The sequence below is a fragment of the Lissotriton helveticus genome, chromosome 6, assembly GCF_964261635.1.
Source record: "Lissotriton helveticus chromosome 6, aLisHel1.1, whole genome shotgun sequence".
NCBI classification, from domain to species: domain Eukaryota; kingdom Metazoa; phylum Chordata; class Amphibia; order Caudata; family Salamandridae; genus Lissotriton; species Lissotriton helveticus.
Window position 1 is genome coordinate 2,086,374,445 of NC_136067.1, and position 21,530 is coordinate 2,086,395,974.

At 44.1% G+C, this 21,530-nt stretch overlaps 1 protein-coding gene across 4 annotated transcripts in view; it reads right to left on the reverse strand.

The window, feature by feature from the left end:
* Positions 1 to 21,530, reverse strand: part of LOC144764025 (uncharacterized) — a 297,464-nt gene that overhangs the window by 183,413 nt on the left and 92,521 nt on the right. For all 4 annotated transcript variants that reach the window (XR_013596298.1, XM_078650155.1, XM_078650158.1 and 1 more), the window contains exons 3-6: positions 17,589 to 17,715; positions 10,294 to 10,407; positions 9,082 to 9,204; positions 8,760 to 8,867 (exon numbers count right to left, since the gene is read on the reverse strand). Coding sequence is in view for 3 of the 4 variants with exons in the window: in XM_078650155.1 (XP_078506281.1) it covers positions 8,760 to 8,867; positions 9,082 to 9,204; positions 10,294 to 10,407; positions 17,589 to 17,715 (472 nt within the window). In the remaining variant the exon portion in view is untranslated. The remainder of the gene's footprint in view (positions 1 to 8,759; positions 8,868 to 9,081; positions 9,205 to 10,293; positions 10,408 to 17,588; positions 17,716 to 21,530) is intronic.

The following is a 21,530-nucleotide window of genomic DNA, read 5'->3' on the forward strand; positions in this document are numbered from 1 at the left end:
GGATAATTCTAATTGCAGATTTCTCATTTTGCGTACAGATAGCAAGCAGTGCCTCCCCAGGTGGTGGGTCTGTGGAATGGCTCAGACTATATCAAATTTCAGTAGACTTTCAGCAGAACTTTGGGCACCCAGATATCTATATATATTTTTTTAACTTTATTATTTCTGAAACTACTGAACTGATTTACACCAAATCACAAAACGCACACTTTCTGGACCAACAGCTAGCTTTCTGCCAAATTTGGTGCAATTCCGTTCAGCAGTTCGGGCTATAGTCCTGGTCAAAAAATGAAAAACATGGGGTTGAGTTTTGAGAGCCCCCCTTTTTTTTTTCTTGGCCCCCGCTTGACGGATCACCCTGAAACTTTCAACACAGCAGCTGAACCAGAAAGCAGTGCAGTTCACCATTACATAGCCCTCCTTCTCTAGATGTCTTTAAGGCCCATGAATGCATTCCAGATCAATGTACATCTAATTCACCCCCACCCCTAACGGCTCCTTTGTTAAGCTCCAACATCTCTGCTCACATTCCAATTCCTATTCTGTCCCCGGCTCCCAAGAGCAACAGCTTATAACAAAACTTCATTTAAACTGACCATAACCGTGTCACAACTTCCCTTAACACCCCCGCACCCTCTTCCCTCTCATGAGCTGATCTGCCCAATTCCACCCATGAATGCATCCCATATCCAAGACTCCTTCAACCTGTCACCAAGAAAAATATACCCTTCCTCTTCGGGGAGGTTACATACCCTCCAACTATTCCAACACTTCACGCCCAGAACTGCTGCGAGTGTATCCCGCAATTCCATTAAATACAGTTTAAAACTCATCAAGGGCAAGTGCACCCTTTTATCCCTGAAATACGGATGTTGCTCAAAACATATCACTGCATGCAGCACCCTGCCGGCCTACCGTTCCCTGAAAAAGCTCCTCATGTCTCCATTTACTTTCTGATGTGCTCCATAAGTAGATGCCTGCTTCAATGCTCCTCTTCACACTTGTCTGGGAACCAAACAACCATAGGGTCAACTCATGAATTCTTAATTTCCTTGATGTCCCTCTTCTATAACAAGACCAGCTCTTTGAGCTCTACCAAGTGAACGATCAGCACTTCGGGAAAACTCTTTCATTAGACTGCGTCACAAGCATCAACAATAACTCTCCCGCCATTGGTAATTTCCCTAGGACCAAAGAAATAAATGTTATTTTTGCCCTGCCAATAGTGATTATAGAATAATATCACCAAAGGACCTCCCCTGTGCCACTGCACCATTCAAGTCAAATCAAAATTTCTTTATTCGGTTACCATACTTTTTTGGAAACCATAAAAGCACAAATAGAAACAATTCATACAATAAAACCATTAAAATTGAGCGCATTCAGCTATAAGTACATTGATTATTACATCATGGGGAATTAAAAAGGAATGTTAAAATTTAAAGTGCTTGTACATCAATAATTAACCATAATCTGAATGATATTTAATGCAGACCTTCAAAAAACAGGCAATAGATATTAAATCTAAACCGAGTAAGTAAATACTTCTCATAGCTATTCAAATTATACGACAGATATGGTTGTATCCTAGGGGTGATCTGGATAGCTAAAATATGCTGGACTGTGCTTTTAGTAATTTCTTGAGATAGTCGTAGCTGTCTAAGGTGGGATAAGACACAATATTTTCAGATTTTTCCTTATGATTCCAACGATGGTAGACGGGTTTATGAAAAATCTTGCTAAATCCAAATCATTCAAGAAGTTTCTCACATAAGCAAACCATGTGATCTTATGTAGTTTATCCAGCATTAGGTAGTCATTAATGAGACATCGTGTCAAGTCACAGTGTTCAAGGGTCCAGACACGGTGCCACAGCAGGATTGGCTGGATTTTTATGATAACTGTTACATAATCCATGCCCAATTTTATGTGGCAACAGTATGTAGAAGAGCTTTGTGGGACTGGCAATAGGTATCTCAGAAATCCATTTTCTATCTTCTGCAGGGAATCCACATTTACGTGACCCCACACCCCGGCGCCGTAAATTGCTACACTGGTGCATTTAGCCTGGTAAATCAATCATTTCTAAGGGCGGCTGCTTACCAAGTTTCTGAGCGAAAGCTACAAGGGCAGCGGTTGCCCTCAGAAATAATAGTTTCCTACCTGTTTTGAAAATGGGTACCAAAATTGAGGTAGACCAGGATTTTACTAATCCTATATTGCTTGCAGCTTCGAGAACTTGAGTAAGGATGGGGGACCATAAATCCAAGTTGTATTTAAAGAGATCCACTGGGACCCCATCGGGCCCTGGTGCTTTCCCACCTTTGGAGGCCATCCATGCTTTAGTTATCTCCAAATGCTCAAACATTAATTGAATCGGGTACACTACTTGTTTTGAAAAGCCTCCCTCTCCATCTTCCTCGGTTTGAACAATATTTACGCCAGTGCCTATGCCAAAGATTTTAGAAAAGTGGTTAACCCATGTTTTAGCATCCACTGCTACGTCTATCTTAGGGGCTGTATCCGAATCTGATAGGAAGGGGGCTTTGACTACTTTCCAAAAGGTTGGACCATCGTTTGTGGAACAGCTCTTATGGAGTTGATCCCATAAGCCGTTTCTTATTTCTAGTTTTCGTGTTTTTATAGCCACATTGTAATCTCTTCTAAGTTTAATAATTTCATCTCTGTCTCTTTTTGTCTTACGGAGCGCAGTTTTTAATCTGGAGTATGCTTTTGTACACTCCGTATTAAACCAGACATTCTTTTGATTCCCTTTTTAGGTCTCGGCTAGCCGCGCGAAGCGCGTCTCCGCCGAGCCCCTATTGTCGGCATGTGAGCTTCCCAGGAGACAGTCCTGGCCGCGCGCATCGCCTTGGAGGCGATTTGAAAGTGCCACGCGCACGCGAACGAGCGCTGCGGCCAGGCGCTGTCTCCTGTGAAGCACACACGCATGCGCATACACATGGTTCGTGAAATTGCAGATGAAGGTAAGTAAATTTATTTACATTGCGTGTGTCTAAAGTTTCAAGTTGTTTCCCCTACGATTCCCCTCGTGGTGTGCCTGGAGAGAGAGTACGACTGTGGCTAGCAGTGACCGATCCCTCCCCCTCACTTTCTGCCACGGGACCTGCTTCGTCCCCGGACAGACAGACCTGCGCTTACCTCTCAGCCATCTTCACATGTCCCAAGGCCCCCCCCGTCGTCTGTAGGGTCCAGTCGGAGGCTCTACTCCGCCACTGCCGGTCCGGGCTTCCCCTTCCTCGCGCCCCAGAAACTCCACAGCGCGCCGGGAGTCGCAGAGTTCCTGTTCCGGACTCCGCGCTTGGTACAAGAAGTGCCCGCTGGGCGCTCTCCGTGCCCCCACTCGGTGAACCCTGGCTTCCTCCTCCCAGCGCACCGGTCTGTCCCGTGGCCGTCAGGGTGCCCTCGGCGTGCCGGGCTTTCCCCGCACACTATCCGGACCTTCCCTCCCTCCCTCCGGCGCAGCAGGGACTCGGAGCTCAGGATTGAAACCCGAGTCTTCCTCTCGGGAGGGGGAGGGAGTGGAGAGGACAGCTGGGAGGAAGAGGGAGGGTACAGGAAGGCAAGGTGATCGTGGCACCGCTCAGACAAGAGGAGCAGTGCAGGGTGGGGGGCCTGGGACGGGGCAGAAGTGCAGAGAGCACATGTACCCACGAGACAGTAGGGATGTGAATGTCCCCTGATTGCCATGCGGGTAGAATGGAGCGGCAGGTTGCACTCCAAAGGGACAGGCGGGTAAATTGCCACAAAGAAAGGAAGGCAAACAAATCCTCGCGAGTCTCACTCACATTGACAGGCATCGAGTTGTCCCCGTGTCCGCCTGTTTTGTTGTTGTTTTTTGGGCAGTTTTATATAGAACAAACTGGACCCGTAGGTATTGGAGGGTTTTACATGAGCCCCAGTGATTCTTAGAGTTTATCCATTTGTATCTCTTCCTTGAGCTACTTTACAACTTGTACATTTCCATTTCAGAGTGAGTGTGCAGAGTGAGTGTGCAGAGTGAGTGTGCAGAGTAGTGACTGCAGAGTAGTGACTGCAGAGTGAGTGTGCAGAGTAGTGAGTGCAGAGTGAGTGTGCAGAGTAGTGAGTGCAGAGTGAGTGTGCAGAGTAGTGAGTGCAGAGTAGTGAGTGCAGAGTAGTGAGTGCAGAGTAGTGAGTAGTGAGTGCAGAGTAGTGAGTAGTGAGTGCAGAGTACTGAGTGCAGAGTAGTGAGTGCAGAGTGAGTGTGCAGAGTAGTGAGTGCAGAGTGAGTGTGCAGAGTAGTGAGTGCCGAGTGAGTGTGCAGAGTAGTGAGTGCAGAGTAGTGAGTGCAGAGTAGTGAGTGGCTGGCCCTGTTTCTAGCTCAAGCGGCACCGGCACCTGTAGTCTAAAGATAATATCTCTGCCTCAAGTGAAGTACTCTGGTACCCAAGGATGACTAGAAAACAATATTATTCACAACGTTGCTTACTATTCAGCAACATTTGACAGTTTGCAATCAATCTTTATAAAACAATTCAGAGTTTGATAACAAATTAATGCAACACATTGTAATATACAATGGCAATAGCTCAAACTTTAATGCTGCGAGACCTATTGCATTGTAAATGCTTGTTTTCTTTGATTTCGAGTTAACTCTTCCCTTATAATGGTCGTTATGTTTAAATAACTAGACAGTATCAGTTCTTGGGAAGAATCTAAGTTTAGACATATTTCAATAAAAGGGGCTGCTCACTCAACCACTTTCGCTGTGATTACAGCTGGGTCAATTTTTGCCCATTTTATAGAATAGCCAATCAGTTTGTCAAGGCTCAGGGCTTGTTGATCCAGCGAGCTTAGTATCTTAGGCTCTTGACTGAATTTGCCATATGAAGTATGATACTATTGGGAAAGTGATCGCTAATAGCATTGTTAAGTGTGGCAAACTTACACAGGGAAGATTTCGTATTTTGGGTTACAAATATGAAGTCAATTGTACTCGACAGCCCCCTCCCGTTGAATGTGGGTAGGAATGGAACTGGGGGAACTACCAGTTCATTGGCAGCTCTAAAGCAAACAGGATCTCATCCAAGCGGCTCCCAGTGTTGGTGTGGGAAAAGTGTGTTAAAGTACACCCACACTCATCCTGGATTCCGCACTTTTTAGTAATAATATATTTACAAATTGAGAGGTTAAAATCACCGCCCCAGATCAAATAAAACGTTTTGTTCGAGTACTTGTTGCGCAGCTCTGATAATATGGAAAAAATATCATTTAAAACGACTATTAAATCAATTGATTTTAAATTGTTATAAAAGTTTACCAAGAAGTATGCACTCGACTTAGTTCTAGTTAGCTTGAGGATTTGGTAGTTAGCCTCCAACCTCAGCTCTACTACATCCTTGATTGCTGTGTCGTTGGAAATGTACGTTATTAAACCCCCCCTTAGGCCTACCCGAGGGAGAGAGTTGGGCATAAGAAATGAAAGTCTTGTATCCCTCAAGGTGAATTGGGGAAGTTATCCAAGTCTCTTGGAGACAGACAACATTATGCTTCCTTACCAAATTTAGCCAGGACGGTATTTTTACTTTTGGGCGCAACCCTGCTACATTCCAAATTAACATGGCGAAATTTGAAACTTCTAGATCTTTTTGTCCTCGATAGTCAGGAGTTATGTTTAGGTCAAGGTTGAATGTAGCTGGGGGCGACTCTGCCACACTTTGGTGGAACCCTTCCGCATCAGTCGCTTCAATTAGGGGAAGGGGTTGTGAGTTACAGGCCGGATGGTTAGGTGAGTTAAGATTATCAGCAAGCTCAATTAGCAATGATGTTTCTAACTGGCTGGTAGTCTTAATAGGGGCGATAGATGGTGAACCTCCTATTCGGGTATCCGAGTCTTTCAGTCATTCATTATCATCCAGGCCTGATAAGGTGTGGAACCTATTCTGAATATGTATAGGTTGTACACAATTGTGGTGGCCGGGCGGGTATCTCCAGTTAGAATTGTTCGAGTGATTCCTTCTAGGGGGATAGAAGAACCCGAGCAGTAGAATATTAATCGCAGCAAGATCTATAGTATGATTAGCGCCCACCCTCAGAATTTCATTTACTAAAGAAGGAGAAGCAAATGTCATAACTATGCAATCTCCCATGAACATTTTGTCCCTGGAGCCCACCCACCTGACTCTTCTAATCATCTTGAACTCATGGAATAGCTGTCTATTGAGGCCCACCCTTGTGCTTAGCCAGTGTAGTGATTTATTTTTAAGCGCTATCCACGATTCTTCTTCGTCCGTGTTTTTTTTTTTGGTGCGTTAGCCAGGACGATGATATAAGGGGTTGTTTCAGGCAGGAGATCTAGGTGGAAATCTATGGGGTATGTTTTTCAGAGAAATGAGGATTTGAGGGGGTAGTTGGGCGTGGCCAGGTGGAATTAGTTGTACCTGGAGTGGAGTTTGCGAAGGTCCTAATGGCCTTCTATCAAAATCAGGGTCCTGGGTGTTAGACTGGTGCTGTACCCATTTATCAGCACATAAGCTCAATCTTTTGGTTCTCAATGACCCGATATCTACGGCTGAAGATGGACCCAAAGTGGCTGTGATCTTAGTTGCAACAGTATGTGGCCTCCCCGCTGTGATGTCAATTGGTGTAATAGATGTGGGACTATCCTTCAAGTGTCGAGTTACTATGGTAGGTTGATTGAACTTATTATTAGGGAGTCCCTCAATACTAGACATTCTAGAGGTTAACTGATCCAACCAATCCCTCACACAAAGATCTAAACGCTCCACTAAAGAAACAAGGGTCTAAATGTCATTTTGCGTTGTAGAATTACTACCAGGTGGAGGCTTTCTGAGCGATTGGCCTTTTTTCTGCGCCAATCGCTTTATCCCTGGTGGAGTGGATTTAGCTGTTTTTTCCAGCTCAAGAGAGTGGTGAATTGTGGCTTGAGCGACTGCATTTCCCTTCACGGTGCTATTAGTTTCATTTAGAGTTGGATTTGTGGAACGTTTTGGGGGGGGGGTTGTGGTGGAGAGTCACTTGCAAGAGATATAATCTCATCGGGGCTTAGTTGGATACAGCCATTTTGTGGATGTTCCACAGATTTTCCTACATCGGGTTCATCTTTGTCGGTTTGGTGGACGGAATCCTGACTTAATCTGGAGGTGGTTCCTTCGATTGACTCTTCTACCGAAAGAATCTGCTTGTCCAATACTCCTACCGCCCCGGTTAAATAGCTCAGTAGGGTTTGCTGTGTGTCTATATTAGCCTTATTACTCTTGGGAGTTTTAGGGCTCACCAACTTCCTTTTTCCCATTGTATATGCCGAATTGACCTTACTTCTAGAAAAATACCGGGACAGCTAAAAAGAAAACACTATGTACAATACATAAGAAACACAGGTATAAGGATTTAAAAAATAAACATAAGAGATTAAAACTAATAAGAATAAAAATTCATACAAAGAAAGTGGGCCCAGCCCAGCCTCAAATGGGCAAGGACGGGCCCACGCGCGTCCTGCGCCGCGGGAGCCCGCGCTGGCCTAAATAGTCCCGGGTCAGTCACAGCGCTCCCCGCCTCACGCGAGACTGCGCAGCCCTCTGGGTATAGTCTGGGCTGCACACGGTCCGCAATTCCGGCAGGAGCAGGTCGATTTCAGTGGTGACAACAAGCAACCCCAAAGCAGCAAAGGGCAAGCCGCCTCCCAAATCCGGCAGGAGAAGGGCAACAAGGTTAGTGGTTCCAAATGTGAGCGTGTCGCTGCACCATTCAAATCAAGACCCTAGTGCCTGCAAATTAACTGTACTTGACTGTATGTTTAGTAGCAAAACATGGTAATCGGTGTTTAGTGGGTTTCCTAGATCCTTTGGCCTCTGTCACTGCACCTGCTGCACCATTCAAATCATGACCCCAGTGCTTGCAAGGTAACTGCAATTGTGAATGCATGTTTAGTAGTAAAGGATAGCAATAATCTGTGTTCAGTGGATTTCATAGAGCTCCCCTGCACCTCCTGCATCAGACAAATCATGATCCTAGTGACAGCCAGGTGAATGCACTTGAGGCTGCTGGTTTACTTGTGAAAAGTAACAATAATCTGTGATCAGTGGTTTTCCAAACCCTTTTGGCCCCTGTGCCACTGAACCTGCTGCACCATTCAAGACTGCACTTGTGACTGCTTGTTTAGTAGTAACAGATAACACCCACGCTGCACTGCAACATAATAGCTCAAAGGCATTCCCAGAGTCAATAGCTCAGGCTAAAGACTTAAAAGGTCGCAAAAGTGAGACCTATTGGCAATGCAAATGCTCTTTTTGGCCAGGAATTCCTTGGTGTTTAGTGGGCAGAAAGAAAGCAATGGCAGAACCATTCTCCCCTGGAGAAGGACGTATGTCATTCACAAGGAATAAAAATAGCAATAGATTGGAATAGAACACAGCCGTTAGGAGTTTGCCTAACGGCTAGGGCGTTCGACCTCGGACCTGGAGATCTGGGTTCGAGTCTCGGTAACGACGCCAAAACCTCCTGTGATTCTGGGCAAATCACTTAATCTCCCCGTGCCTAAAATGAAAGTGTGTCCTCATGTAACGTAACTGGAAAATATGTAAAGCGCTCTGATACCTGATTCGGTTCGTGTCAAGTTCGCGCTATATAAAACTCAGCAAAAAAAATAAATATATCAAACAACTTCGTATAAACCAACTAAGAACAGCATTGTCTGTATGCATCACATTCTACTCGGATCACTCTTATCCCAATTTCAATTTCCTGCCAATACTCACAAGGCGCTGGGCTGTTGGCAGAATCCTGGAAGACCCAATGTTCTGGAACAACAGGCTCTTCAATCTGCTGGATCCGTAACAGAATGTCGGGTTTGACAAATGGATGATCTGTCATTAAAAAGTAAGATCTGGTCAAGATGATTCAGACTGTGCCACCAAATTCAGCAATCATATGTCTTGAGACAGACGAAACACTATTCTCATAGCAGATTAAAATGAGGAAACACAAGAAATGCCAACAGAAATCTGTTATTTATATAGTGCAGAAGAGTACAATGTTAAGTGTCAGAATGATGAATTATCGAAAGAGTTTCTCACTTACCTGCAGGTTGCGGGCTGGCGGTTTCTTTGCTCTGTGGTTCAGGCTGCTGATTCAGAGGCACAGACCCAGATTCCTCCACTTCCTTAATCCACAAGGAAACCTCCGGGTTGAAAACTGCACCACCTGGGATCAAACCAGAAACAAGCTTAATGCAAAAAGCCTACAGCAGATGTACTCCTACTCCTGATGAAGCCATAAAGCATTTTGGATTCTGCTTTATGAAAGCAAAGTGTGGCACTAACAGACTGCTTTTGGAATCGAGTCAATATTAAAACAAATGTAAGTATAATATCTAAGACTTTATCAACTGCAGGACTGAAGTAGAGGATAAAATATGTCTTGATTTTTATGGGGCAGGAACAGATTGAGTATGGCAGGGGTCAGTAAACATTTCCAATCTTCATGTAGAATTCCCAACTTCATGTTCATTATTGCCATACAAGCAGACTTCAAGAACAAGTTACTTACCTTCAGTAACGCCTTATCTGGTAGAGACTATCTAGCCGCGTATTCCTTACCTTATAAATATCCCCAGGCGTCAGACTGGAGTCGGACATTTTTTATGAATAGTACCCCTGTGCGCTAGTAGGTGGTGGTGTTCATCTCTAGATGACGTAGTTGCTATCGTCCACGCCAGCGGGGACGTTTGCGGTGCATATATAAGCGCCAGCTAGGTGCACTGACACCGTTACTTTTCGCAATTTCCCACGCGGAAAACGTTGAGACACGAAGTACACTGACCACTGAGACCTAGCCAAATGGCTCGATAACTTTGAGTGGGATGACAACCTCGGAAACCGCAACCGCTCCTGTGACCTTCCTTTCTCAGACGTTGTGGAGCTTGAGGAATCGCCCCCTCAAAGCCTTCGGATGCATGGCGCAACAGGCCATTAGGTCATGGTCTAGTTCGAGGCATCACTGCAAACAAGGTGCGGGTTTGTTACCAACATCAGTTAGTGACAGGTGCTGGAAGGCTTGACGCCGGCCTTCTTTGAGGACATTCTTGCCTAGGTGGCACCGCGAACGTCACTTCTGGCACGGTTGAAGCCAATGATATGGAGCCGAACGACACCATTCACTGTTGCGCACGGATACTGCTCACACAAAATTTCCTGATCCTGTCTGAAACCTGGGGATAATTCTAAGGCAATGAATTTGCGTCTAGAAGTCTATCAGATAAGTCATAATAACTTTACCCTACTTTATACGCACCTGTTGTTAGAGATTTAACAATTTCCACTTCGTCTGAACTCTGCTGGTCCTTGCCACCTGGCTCTCCTGCCTGCTTTATCCTCAGTAAGATGTCAGGGTTGACAATGGCATAACCTGATTAAAAAAAGACAAGAGGATTAATGAAGCTCAGGAGAGTGTTTTTTACAATTGGAATCGCCCTTAAGGGAGGGTAAAGTGATCAGAAAGAAGAAAACAAGTTACTTACCTGTAACTTTAGTTCTAGAGTATTGGAAACTTTCATAGATTTGCATGCTTGAATCATTCCCCATCGTCGAGATGGGAGTCCCCGGTATATATAAAATAGCAATGCAAAGCCATTAGAAGCCAGGCCTAGGCCCATTCCAGTTTGCTAACATTTCCACCTCTTTTTGTAAAAGAGACCAAATAAAATCAACAACCAATCAGATCAGCCTCACCCTCTAGTACCCTCCTGAGAGAACCTCAGTCCCTCAGATTTTCATAGCCGTAGTGCCACAGGATAACCATCAAGATGCCAGAGGTCGAGCTTTCCCAGGTGAGGAGGGTGGGGTGCATGTGAATCTATGAAAGTTTCCAATACTGGAGAACTAAAGTTACAGGTAACTTAATTTCTTACTCCAGTATTGGAACTTTCATAGATTCCCATGCTTGAATCAGAGTAGCTAGCAGTCATGACCAACGTTTTTGTTCTTATTATCTTGAACAACCATTAATAATGCACCAATAAGATTAGAGAAATGAAAAAACACTTCAATATAGACTTTTTTTTTTGAAGACTATAAAGTCTAACCCAACGGAAAATTCAAATAAGTAGGGAAACAAAACACATCATCAAAGCTTATATGCAAATAAAATACCTACTTATGTACATATAGAAGGAAGCAATAAACGTATCAAAGGATCTTATGAAGAAAAGGAAGGAGGCATGATATGGAAAGCTCACCGCTTACTGAAACAGGTTCCTCAGGACTGCTTTGCCCACTGCAGTGTCGCTGCGTGTCGAAGAATCCAAGCAGTAATGTCTGGTGAAGGTAAGGATACTCTTCCAGGTTGCTGCTCTGCAGATGTCCCAGATAGGTAACTCAGCAAAAAGGGCTTTGGGGAAGAGATTGCCCTCGTGGAGTGAGCATGGATCATCCCCTTGAGGGGTTTTCCAGCTAATTGATGACAATATTGGATAGAGCTGGAAATCCAACGTGCAATTCCTTGTTTAGAAAGGGGAAAACCTTTACGCGGAGCGCTCTAAGCTACAAAGAGCTGAGGTGACTTCCTGAAATCTTTAGTTCTTTGGAGATAGAATTTCAGGCAACGTTGAATGTCAAGCGAATGAAGTGATCTCTCAGCCGGAGTCCTAGGTTGAGAGAAAAAAGTCTTAAGGACCACAGGTTCATTTAAGTGAAAATCTGAAGGCACGTCGGGATGAACTTAGGGTTAGTACAGAGTACTACTGGGTCATTCTTAAACTGAAGAAAGGGTTCCTGGATAGTGAGCGTCTGTAACTCGCTAACCCTTTTAGTCGATGTCAGAGCAAGAAGAGCCACCTTCCATGACAGGAATTTTAAGTCCGCTTTATGGATAGGCTCAAAGGGATGGTTCATGAGCTGAGCCAAGACCACGTTAAGGTGCCCCAGTGACATTGTCAGCAATGATGGAATAGGATCCAAGGGAACCAGTTGCTCCAAGGATAGGAGAAGAAGCTTTGTGTACCAGTACTGACAAGGCCAGGACGGTGCTATTAGGATTATTTTGCAGGGTTCCGTTTTTAACTTCCTGAGAAGTCTCGGGATCAGAGGAATGGGGAGGGGAGCGTAGACAAATGTGCTTGACCATGTCATCGAAAACGCATTTCCAGAGGATCACGGATGGTGATGTCAACTTGCGAAGAACCAGCATTTCATGCTCTCTGGTGTAGCAAAGAGATCTATAGACGGTCTGTCCCATAGTCGGAAAATGTCGTCCAGAGTCCTCTGGTCCAGCTCCCACTCGTGGCAGACTGACTTTAGTCTGCTTAGTGTGTCTGCCGTCTCATTGAGACACCCTGGGAGATGCTCCACCTTCAGTGAGACCCCATGCAGGGTCGGTCATTCCCAGATAGTTTGAGCTTCCACCGAAAGCAGACGGGATCTCATGCCACCTTGTTTGTTGATATAATGCATAGCTGTGGTATTGTCTGTTCTTATTAGGACTGGCACATTCTTTATTCTTGGGAGAAAAGCCTGTAAGGCTAAGCAAATTGCTCTGAGCTCTAGCAGATTGAAGTGCAAAAGATGATGATGATGTAGCCATCGACCACTTATCTGGAGGTCCTGTAAGACCACTCCCCAGCCCTCCAGCGATGCATCAGTTGTAATTATCTGAGGCACTGGGGTGGCCATGAAGGAGAGACCCTGGGAATGGTTTTCCTTGTGAATCCACCATGAAGCAGCTTCTTTCATTGGTGCAGTGACCGTGACCATGTCCTCGAAAGATACTTCAACCTGACGCCACTGTAAGTCCAGTTGCTCCCTGAGGGGACGCATACTTAGCCTGCAGTGAGGAATTAGAGGAATGCAGGACTAAATGGATCCCAGAAGGGACTTGTAGAGGCGAACTGAAAGTGACCTTTTTAGAAGTAGATGGGTCATCGACATCAGTTTGGCTTGACTTTCTAGTGACGGAATTGCCATGTTCAGGGACGTGCCCAATATGGCTCCCAGAAATTTGGCGTTTTTGGACAGACACAAGTTTGACTTCTCTGTTGAGTGTAAGACCTAGAATCTTGAACAGCGCTGTACAAGCTGCCACTGAATTCTTGGCTGCTGCCTTAGAAGGAGCCTTAAGCAACCAGTCGCCAGGTAGGGGGAACACCTGGTGCTGCTGTTTCTTTAGGAAAGCCGCTTCAGGAGCCAGCATCTTTGTTAAGATTCTTGGTGCCAATCTGAGGCCGAAGGGGAGGACCCTGAATTGAAAGTGGCTCTTGGCTATTGTAAAGCGAAGGAATTTCCTGTGCGATGGATTAATGGAAATGTGAAAATATGCGTTCTCTGGGTCCAAAGTGGCCATGAAATCCCCAGAATTTAGAAGTCGAGTATGTCCTGTAAGGAGATCATTCCGAACAACTGTCGAGAGGTGGCGCTCTATTTTAGATCTGAGGGAGCTCAATATCTAACTCAAGCAGTCTTTCGAACTAGAAAGAACCAAGAGTATAAACCCTGTCCTCTTTGGGATAAAGGGACCGGTTCTATCGCCCCTTTCTGCAGCACTTGTTGGACTTCTTGGCTCAGGAGACGGAGATGTTTTGTTAAGCTGGAGCAAGGGGGGTTGGTTGGAGGAGGATGAACAAATTGCAACGTATGGCCAAATTGGACTATGTTGCGTACCCAACGATCTGATGTTATCCGTTGCCAATCATGGAAGTAGAGGGAGATTCTGCCCCTTCACAGGTGTTTGATGAGGGGGAGGAACAGTAGGCAGAGCCTGCAAGCCCCTATTGATGTCTAGAGGAATCCTGCCCTTCCTCTGGGTGCCAATGTTGAATATAAGAAGGGTCAGATCTTTCCCTTTTCCATGATCTCCTTGAAGACGTAGCAGAGGAGGCCTCATCACTATCGTCACTGGAGACCGGCTCTCTCCTTCTTCTTCATGGCTTCTGGAGCCATGTCAGGAGACGTCCCTCGGTCCCTCAAAGTTTTGTTGGAAACATTGGCCCTGTGGTCTGGATACAAGCAATAGATGCAGACCTTGTGAGGGCCATCCACATAAAGCCTCTTCTAAGAGCAGGTGGCACAGGCTCTAAAAAGGCATTTTTTCTCCTCATCAGCCATGATGAACAGAGAAAGAAATCGAAGCTGTAGTAGTTGTGTAGTAAAATAGTTTAAAAAGTCTCTCAAGTAATGGAATTAGGAAAAACTGAGCGGAGCTCGGTGGATACTCCCAAACACAACGTGCGGTAGAAAATCTGAGGGTGGTTCTTGAGGGTGAGGCTGATCTGATTGGTTGTTGATTTTATTTGGTGTCTTTTACAAAAAGAAACGGATATGTTAGAAAACTGGAATGGGGCTAGGCCTGGTTTCTGGTTTGCAATGGCTTTGCATTGCTATTTTATATATACACCAGGGAATCGCCTATCGACGATGAGGAATGATTCAAGCATGTAAATCTATGAAAGTTTCCAATACTGGAGTAACTTTAATTGAAAATTACTTCCTAACGGCACTGTACACAGCACAGACAACAAAGAGGGGTGTGGGGGGGGGAAACATTTTGGTCAGTGCCTTGGACTTCGGAATTTAGTCTGGGGCCTGGGCAATATTCTAAAGTAGCGTAATATGTGGCTAAAAGTATCCATTCTAACACAGTTACCAGTTCTGTATTATCTCTCCCTCTTCACCGTTAATTATTTCCCATAATTCACAGTGCAGAATTAATCTGCAGTATGCTTAGCTGCCCTACACAAATAAAGTTTGATATATTGTTAACACAGCATTTCTTCATTGTTTCATTGTGGGTAAACAAAAAAGGTTTTATAAAAAGCTTTCACAATGACAGAGCTTTTCCCAGCGGTACAAAAGGGGGTGGTAATGCCAGAAACCGGTCCTCAGAAGCTTGTTTCCGGTCCAGGGAAGGCATGGCTTGGCAGTTCGGGCTGGACTGTTCCCATGAGGCACAGGGTCAGACTGATTTGCATATAGCCATGCCTGAACTGGGGTGGCAGAGTGGGCTAAAGAACGGTGATGGATCAAACCCAGATCTTTTGACTGGGTGTGAGTGTTTGATTGGTTCAGATGCTCCGTCCATCACCACCCCCTTTTGTAGAGCTTTTCCCAGAGCATTGATCAGCAGAGCTCAGAAGCTCACCCTCGATCTTTCGACCAATGAATCATCCCCTTTGTGTTATCGTAGAATCATGTCAGCATAAACTTACTGTCCCACATTGTCTTGTTATACCTACTCCATAATATCAATTTACAAAAGAATCACATTTTGGAATACATGTTTAATTCCTTTGCAATTTGCTTCACATTTAAAAAACGGGATTATACTAATTGACATTGTTTCACAAAACACTTTAAATATTAGCATATTATCCCTAACAAATACCACATTTCTCAAAACACTGACCGACATCTGTAGTCGGAGGCAAATAATGAATACTTAATAAAGGACACTCAAATGGTCCTTATGTTTCTTAGGAGCACTAAAATCCATTTTTAAAAAAGCACGTAATTAGAAAAACCGACAAGTAACAGATGATGTGGACCTATATTGCCAACTCAAGGTTCAATTCTTATTTATAAACCACAAGGCCAAAGGACATGTGGTTTATAACGGTCATCAGCCAGAACCCTTCAAAGGCAACAGCGGTCCATATTACAAAGTTACCATTCTCCCTCTCTCGCTATCTATCTACACACAGGATACCGAATAGACAGAGATGTACCATCATCCATTATTCTGGTATGTGAATGTCAATAGAACTAAGACTGGAGCATATTGCACGTTACCTATTATGTTATTTTTTTATGGTCTGGCTTGACAGAGCAGCTATCGTCAGACAATTGTGTGATCACCACTAGAGAGGGGCTTCGGCTCTGTCCACATGTTGGGAACCAGGAGTACTTGTTTTGATCGGCAGAGGTTGTGTGCTTCCGCAAGGGAGGTGCTTGTCCCCCAAGCAGCTGTGATCATTTGTGATCCAGCTGCCTAATTTCGAACTTTCAGGGGCCCACACGACATTGGAACGTGTCAAGGATAACTGGGAGGAGTGCTGTTGTCTTCTCTGACTGCAGCACAAATGGTGGGAGGGCAGTCATTAACATACATGGATTTCTTTTAGGTCTGGCTGGACAGTGAAACTGGTACCTCACCTTTTTATCAATATCAATATTATTCCACAGTACTATGCTTCTACACACATACATATGCATTGCCATGCTAGTGCCTTGCAATCCACCCCACTACCGTACAACATTTCTTTAAAGGCGGAACTATTACCATTGTCAATGCTACTATTACATTTGTTTTGGGGAATTCAACCTTGAAAAGGGTGTTTTCTTCAAAGTGCAGTTAACGATGGGCACTGGTTGGAATTAGACGTTTATGTTTCATAAATAAATTGTACATAAATCAATGGTCAATGTCGAGGACCTGTGGATTAATGTGATTCAATGGCTACATCCTTTACTGCATAATTATGATTTTACATAATTTGAAGATTTCACTTAGAATACTGTTTTAGCTCAAAAGGATGAAAATAATACTGCCAGAAAAAAGGCCACACAATCGGATAGGTTTGCAACATATCTTAGATAACCGTGGGGCACAGCCCTCCGAGCCCCGACAATGGCAAAGCTCTAAAAAGTGGTTTGGGAGCGGTCATGATGATGAACCCATACTTCGCATGAAGCAGTGAAATTATTTCCATATTTTACTGCATCCTGTAAAATATGCGCGTTTATAGCACAGCAGTTTTTTGCAATAATAGAAACCAAACGTGTACAACATATATATCAATATAAAGGCAAACAGATTGTGTTTTAAGTGCTCTGAAATAATGTACACATGCAGCAGCAATCAGAGTTTAGGATTTTAATGGAATTCTGCTGAAGGAGAATTATGATTACAGGTAAGCAGTTTTTCCTTTGAATGGATGAAATTTGACACTACTTGATTCATTCTATATGAATGTTCCATGGACACTGCAGTCCAAACAAGAAGGTCCCAGAGGTACCAATGTCTGAGCCCTAGAGTATCCATGGCGATTGGCCAAATCAAATAGAATGTTTAATATTTACAGGAGCCACTGGAATCTCTTATTGGCAGGTGGGGGGCACTGACATTTATCATAATGGTTCTATTTTAGGATGTTACAATCCAGTACTGTCTTCAGTATAAACAATGGGGAAAGGCTAATGGTTTTACTAAAGTTAAAATTCAAGGGCTGTTCGGCCGCTGCATATTTTATTCAACTGAAAATAAATGTGTACAAAGCTTCTGCCTATTACCCAAACCTAGATAAAGGAAGCAATGTGCTCCACATTTCCTGCCAGAAGCCCAAAGCTGGAGTCATTTATTCACCAACGCTCACTGTAGACCTTCTCATTAAGGGGTTTATCATCACGTTGAGGATGTGTCCTCTCCACCGTAGCTGGGTGATTAACCGGTTCCTCAACATTGGGTCTTTGGAAATATACAATATTACAACAGAGCTCTCCCGCTATGTTCCGATTCCCCAAAGCCATCAGAGGCCACCATAAACTGGTAACTCAAATGAAAATAAAAAATAAAATACAACACCAAAAACCCAGTCTCCTTACCTAGGGAGATGAGGGCACCATGGATCTCTTTCATCACACTCCGGTATAGCTCCTTCTCCCAGTCCTCCAACCTGCTCCATTCCTCTTCCGAGAAGTAGGCAGCAACATCATTAAAGGCGATGGACACCTGAAAAATACATGCTTAATATGTTACTAAGTCCTGAAGAAAGACTTAATATAAACAGGAGTTCAGCCATTTTTGTATTTACGTGACATTTTTGTAGTTAGTTATCTGTGGAGTTTTACAGTGTACGTGCTGACTTGTGCATATTTGTTTTCGCTATGCCCTTGGAAAGTACTGAAAAGTTGCGAGAATAATTACACCCTGTTAATCATTGCTGCTCATCGTAAAATGAAATACCACAGGCTCTTTCCATCCAATTTGCAGCAAGTCAAGTGTGATTATCTATTTTCTTTGTATGAATAACTGGAAGGAAATTTCCAATGGATTAGGGGTGAGGAGTGGAGTTTGCGCACAGACTGGTTTGTTATATAGTGTAAATACGAAAGGAGAATTGTTTCAGGTGTTCATTCCCTTCACAGACATGCTAACCCTGTGTTGGTTTGTGCCCTTTAAACATAATAAAACTGCTCTGTTTGACCTCAGACTACCTGTACTCGATTGGACTTAAGTGCACAAGAGAGGCATTATGCAGTGCGCAAGTGTATGCTTTCCACAACTGGCGACTCAGGTGGGACCTCTACGTGGGACATCCAACAGCATTTGAGTCTGTGACTGAGGTGACACGACCCAAGACCGACTGATCGTGGGGGTCTCTGCAAGAGGAGATTGGTTTCTTGCAGCTTTCATCTGAAGTCCCGAACTGATGTCCCTTGGCATCAGGATCTCTTCCCGTCAGAGGTTCCAAACTGATCAAGCGAAAAGTGGCTGAATTATCGAGTATAGAGAGTTCGACTACTTCAGCAAACACCTGGTGAGATTGTTCCGAGTTGTTTTGTAATAGTTGTATTGGATTATTGATTGGTTATTGGTATTGAGAATTGTTTTTTGTATTACATTGGTTGGGTCTTAGGTTGGACCCGATAGAAAAGCCTGTATGGATTGCATTGGAAAGTTTAGATGGTCTCCGACTTTTATGGACAATGAGCAAACTAAAGAAATACATTTCACAGTGTTGTTGTTGCTGTTTAATGAGTCCACGCCTGGATGAGTCCCAACAAGTCCTGGTTAAGGGTAGTCTCTGGTCAAGAATTGCATGATTTGTGCAATGCATAATGTGGGTAAAGGCAAGGTTGCACCACTAGGACATTTTGCACCACAAGACCTCCTGTTTGAGAGCACCCAGATGGACTTCTTTGCGATGGAACAAGCAGGCAAACTGAAGTACGTTTTGGTTGTGGTCTGTGCCTTTAGCAGCGAGGTAGAGACCTATCCCCTGAAGGCGAACACGGCCTTAAGTTCTGCAAAAGAGCTTCTCAAGGAGTATTTTCCGAGGTTTGGTTTGCCAAGGGTCCTTTGGCGTGACAACAGGCCACACTTTACTGGTAAAGTAACAGAACTGGTCTATAATGGACTACAAATAAAGCAAACATTTCCTGCTGTTAACCATCCACAGGCTCCAGCCCTAGTGGGAAGCTATAATGGTATTTTGAAAAATAAACTGGCAAACACATGCCAACAAGTACATTGAAATGGCCTGACGCCTTACCAATAGCACTGCTTTCTATTCACACCACTGCACACTCAAAAATGGGGTTATCTCTCTATGTAATAGTCTTGGGGAGGCCTACAAATGTGTGGGAGGTACCTAGTTCAAAGAAATTTTCTGAAATGGAGTATCCCTTGCTGGTTGACAATTGTGAACAATTGACTAAATATTTGCATCTCATTCCTCAAAAGTCAAGGCCAGTCTCTGGGCCTCGTCTTTAAGGATCCGGACACGTAATGAGGCCTGGAGATTGGTCTTGACCCACAACTTCCAAAGAAAATCTAGCCTTGAGCCTCGTTGGAAAGGGCTGGTGCAAGTTCTACTCACCACCCAGACAGCTGTTAAGTATACTGGCCATAAGCACTGGATACATACCAGTCCATTGCCTTTGCCCTATGATCAATGGGTGAAGGAAGGCATTCTGGATTTGAAATGTGAATAAATTCCACAGCAAGTACCTTTTGGTGATGGTTAACTGATTAAAGAAGAAGTAGTGCATCAGTTGACCATCCTCACTCCTGTTGAGCCGGAATTGATACCAATACCTCTGAGCATCCAAATTGTGATTCGCATAGGTATAATGTGAGACCGAGGATTGTCAAGAACTATGGACTTTGATTGAAAAAATTATTTCTGGAGAGATAGCAACCTATGCCGGTGGTCAAGATCCCCAACTCCAAATGTTCGTTGGTAGAGTAGATGGATATTTTTAGGATACCACTTACTTTGCTTTTGGCTGTTGGGCGCTGTTTGATTTGTTTCTCTTTTGTAAAAAAGAAGAAGCCTCTGGAAACTATCTATCCAAGGAAAGGAAAGGGAGGAAAATAATGGTCTGCGCATAAAAACAAGTATCAGGAGAAGCATTAGACCCTCATCAAGAACAGGTATTTGTAGGCAACACACGATAAATACATTATGGGTAAGACTAGGAGTATTGAACCATGACCATTTGGGAGGTCAGCCTTTGATCTGTGGCAGGAAAGCAAGACTCCAGTATCTGGTATCCCTAAGTTCCAATCATTTTGGCCAAGAAAAATGTGCGATGTTTCTATGCCTACTGGTAATATTAGGAATGCTAGTATTGTTCTGGTGGTTAGAAAACCGAGTCACAAAGCCAGTGCCACCAGTCACCACACAAATACTAGAGAATCATTACATAACCCTTGCCACTCATAAGCAAGCACACCTCTTGAATTATGAGAATACATTAATTTAGGTTTTACACAATGCATATCATAGCTATAATGCTATGGATTGTTGGAGGTGGCGGCCTGTCGTCTTTAGTTGAAAGGAACACACATTTTATTCCCCTACGTTTATCCGTCCAATGGGTCTTGCAGTGCCTGGTTGGACTTGAATTATGTGCCCTGAATTAAAGTCACTCATAAGACTTACAGAGCCAGATTTGGGATCACCTCTATTATCTATGCTGGCCAAATGACGTTAGCATCTATGGCACCATGAAGGAGAGGGAGGAATTCACCGGCTACAACAACTCCTCCATGTCATTATCCTTTATTGAGAGAAAGCTGTCCAAGGTGGCTATCCTCCCCATACCGGTGTATGCTAATAGAGCCCTCTTTTGTGTCTAAGATGACAGACTCATCGCTGTTGGGAATAGTATTTGCTCCTGTACAGTGATATTAAATTCCACTAGCTACCCATCATTTGAGGTCTCGCAAAATACCTATTTTGTTTGTGGTAACCAGGCTTATGTCTGGCTCCCTAGATGAAGGTCGGGCATGTGCTATATCGCATTTCTTATCCCTCCCATTTAACTCGCACCCTCCGATTATCATGACATATCAACTTAATAAACGAGAAGTACAGGTTGACCGTATCACCCTGCAGCAAATCACTGATGCAATGAAAGGGCTGGTGTCTTACTGGGGTCCCAAGGCAATAGTGTTAAGGTCCACAGATTGACCAGGGTAGTAGAAGCGGTTATCAACGTTACTGCTGGTGCCCTCAGTAACATTACTGTAGAAATGCAAGCTACTCGCCTGGTTACCCTTCAAAATAGTATGGTTTTAGACCTCCCATTCACCTGCATAATTGTCAGCTCATGCTGTGTGTATATACCAGATAACGCCCCTAATGGCTATTTGGCCATGCAAAAACTTCACAAAATTGTTGCAGAGATACATCAGGATACTGGAGATTGGACTTGGTCAGGTTGGTTTAGAGAAGTACTGCTCACTTGGGGTTGGAAACTATTAGTGATAGCCTTGATTATAGGTGGGATTGTTTTAGGAGGAGGTCTACGTGTGAA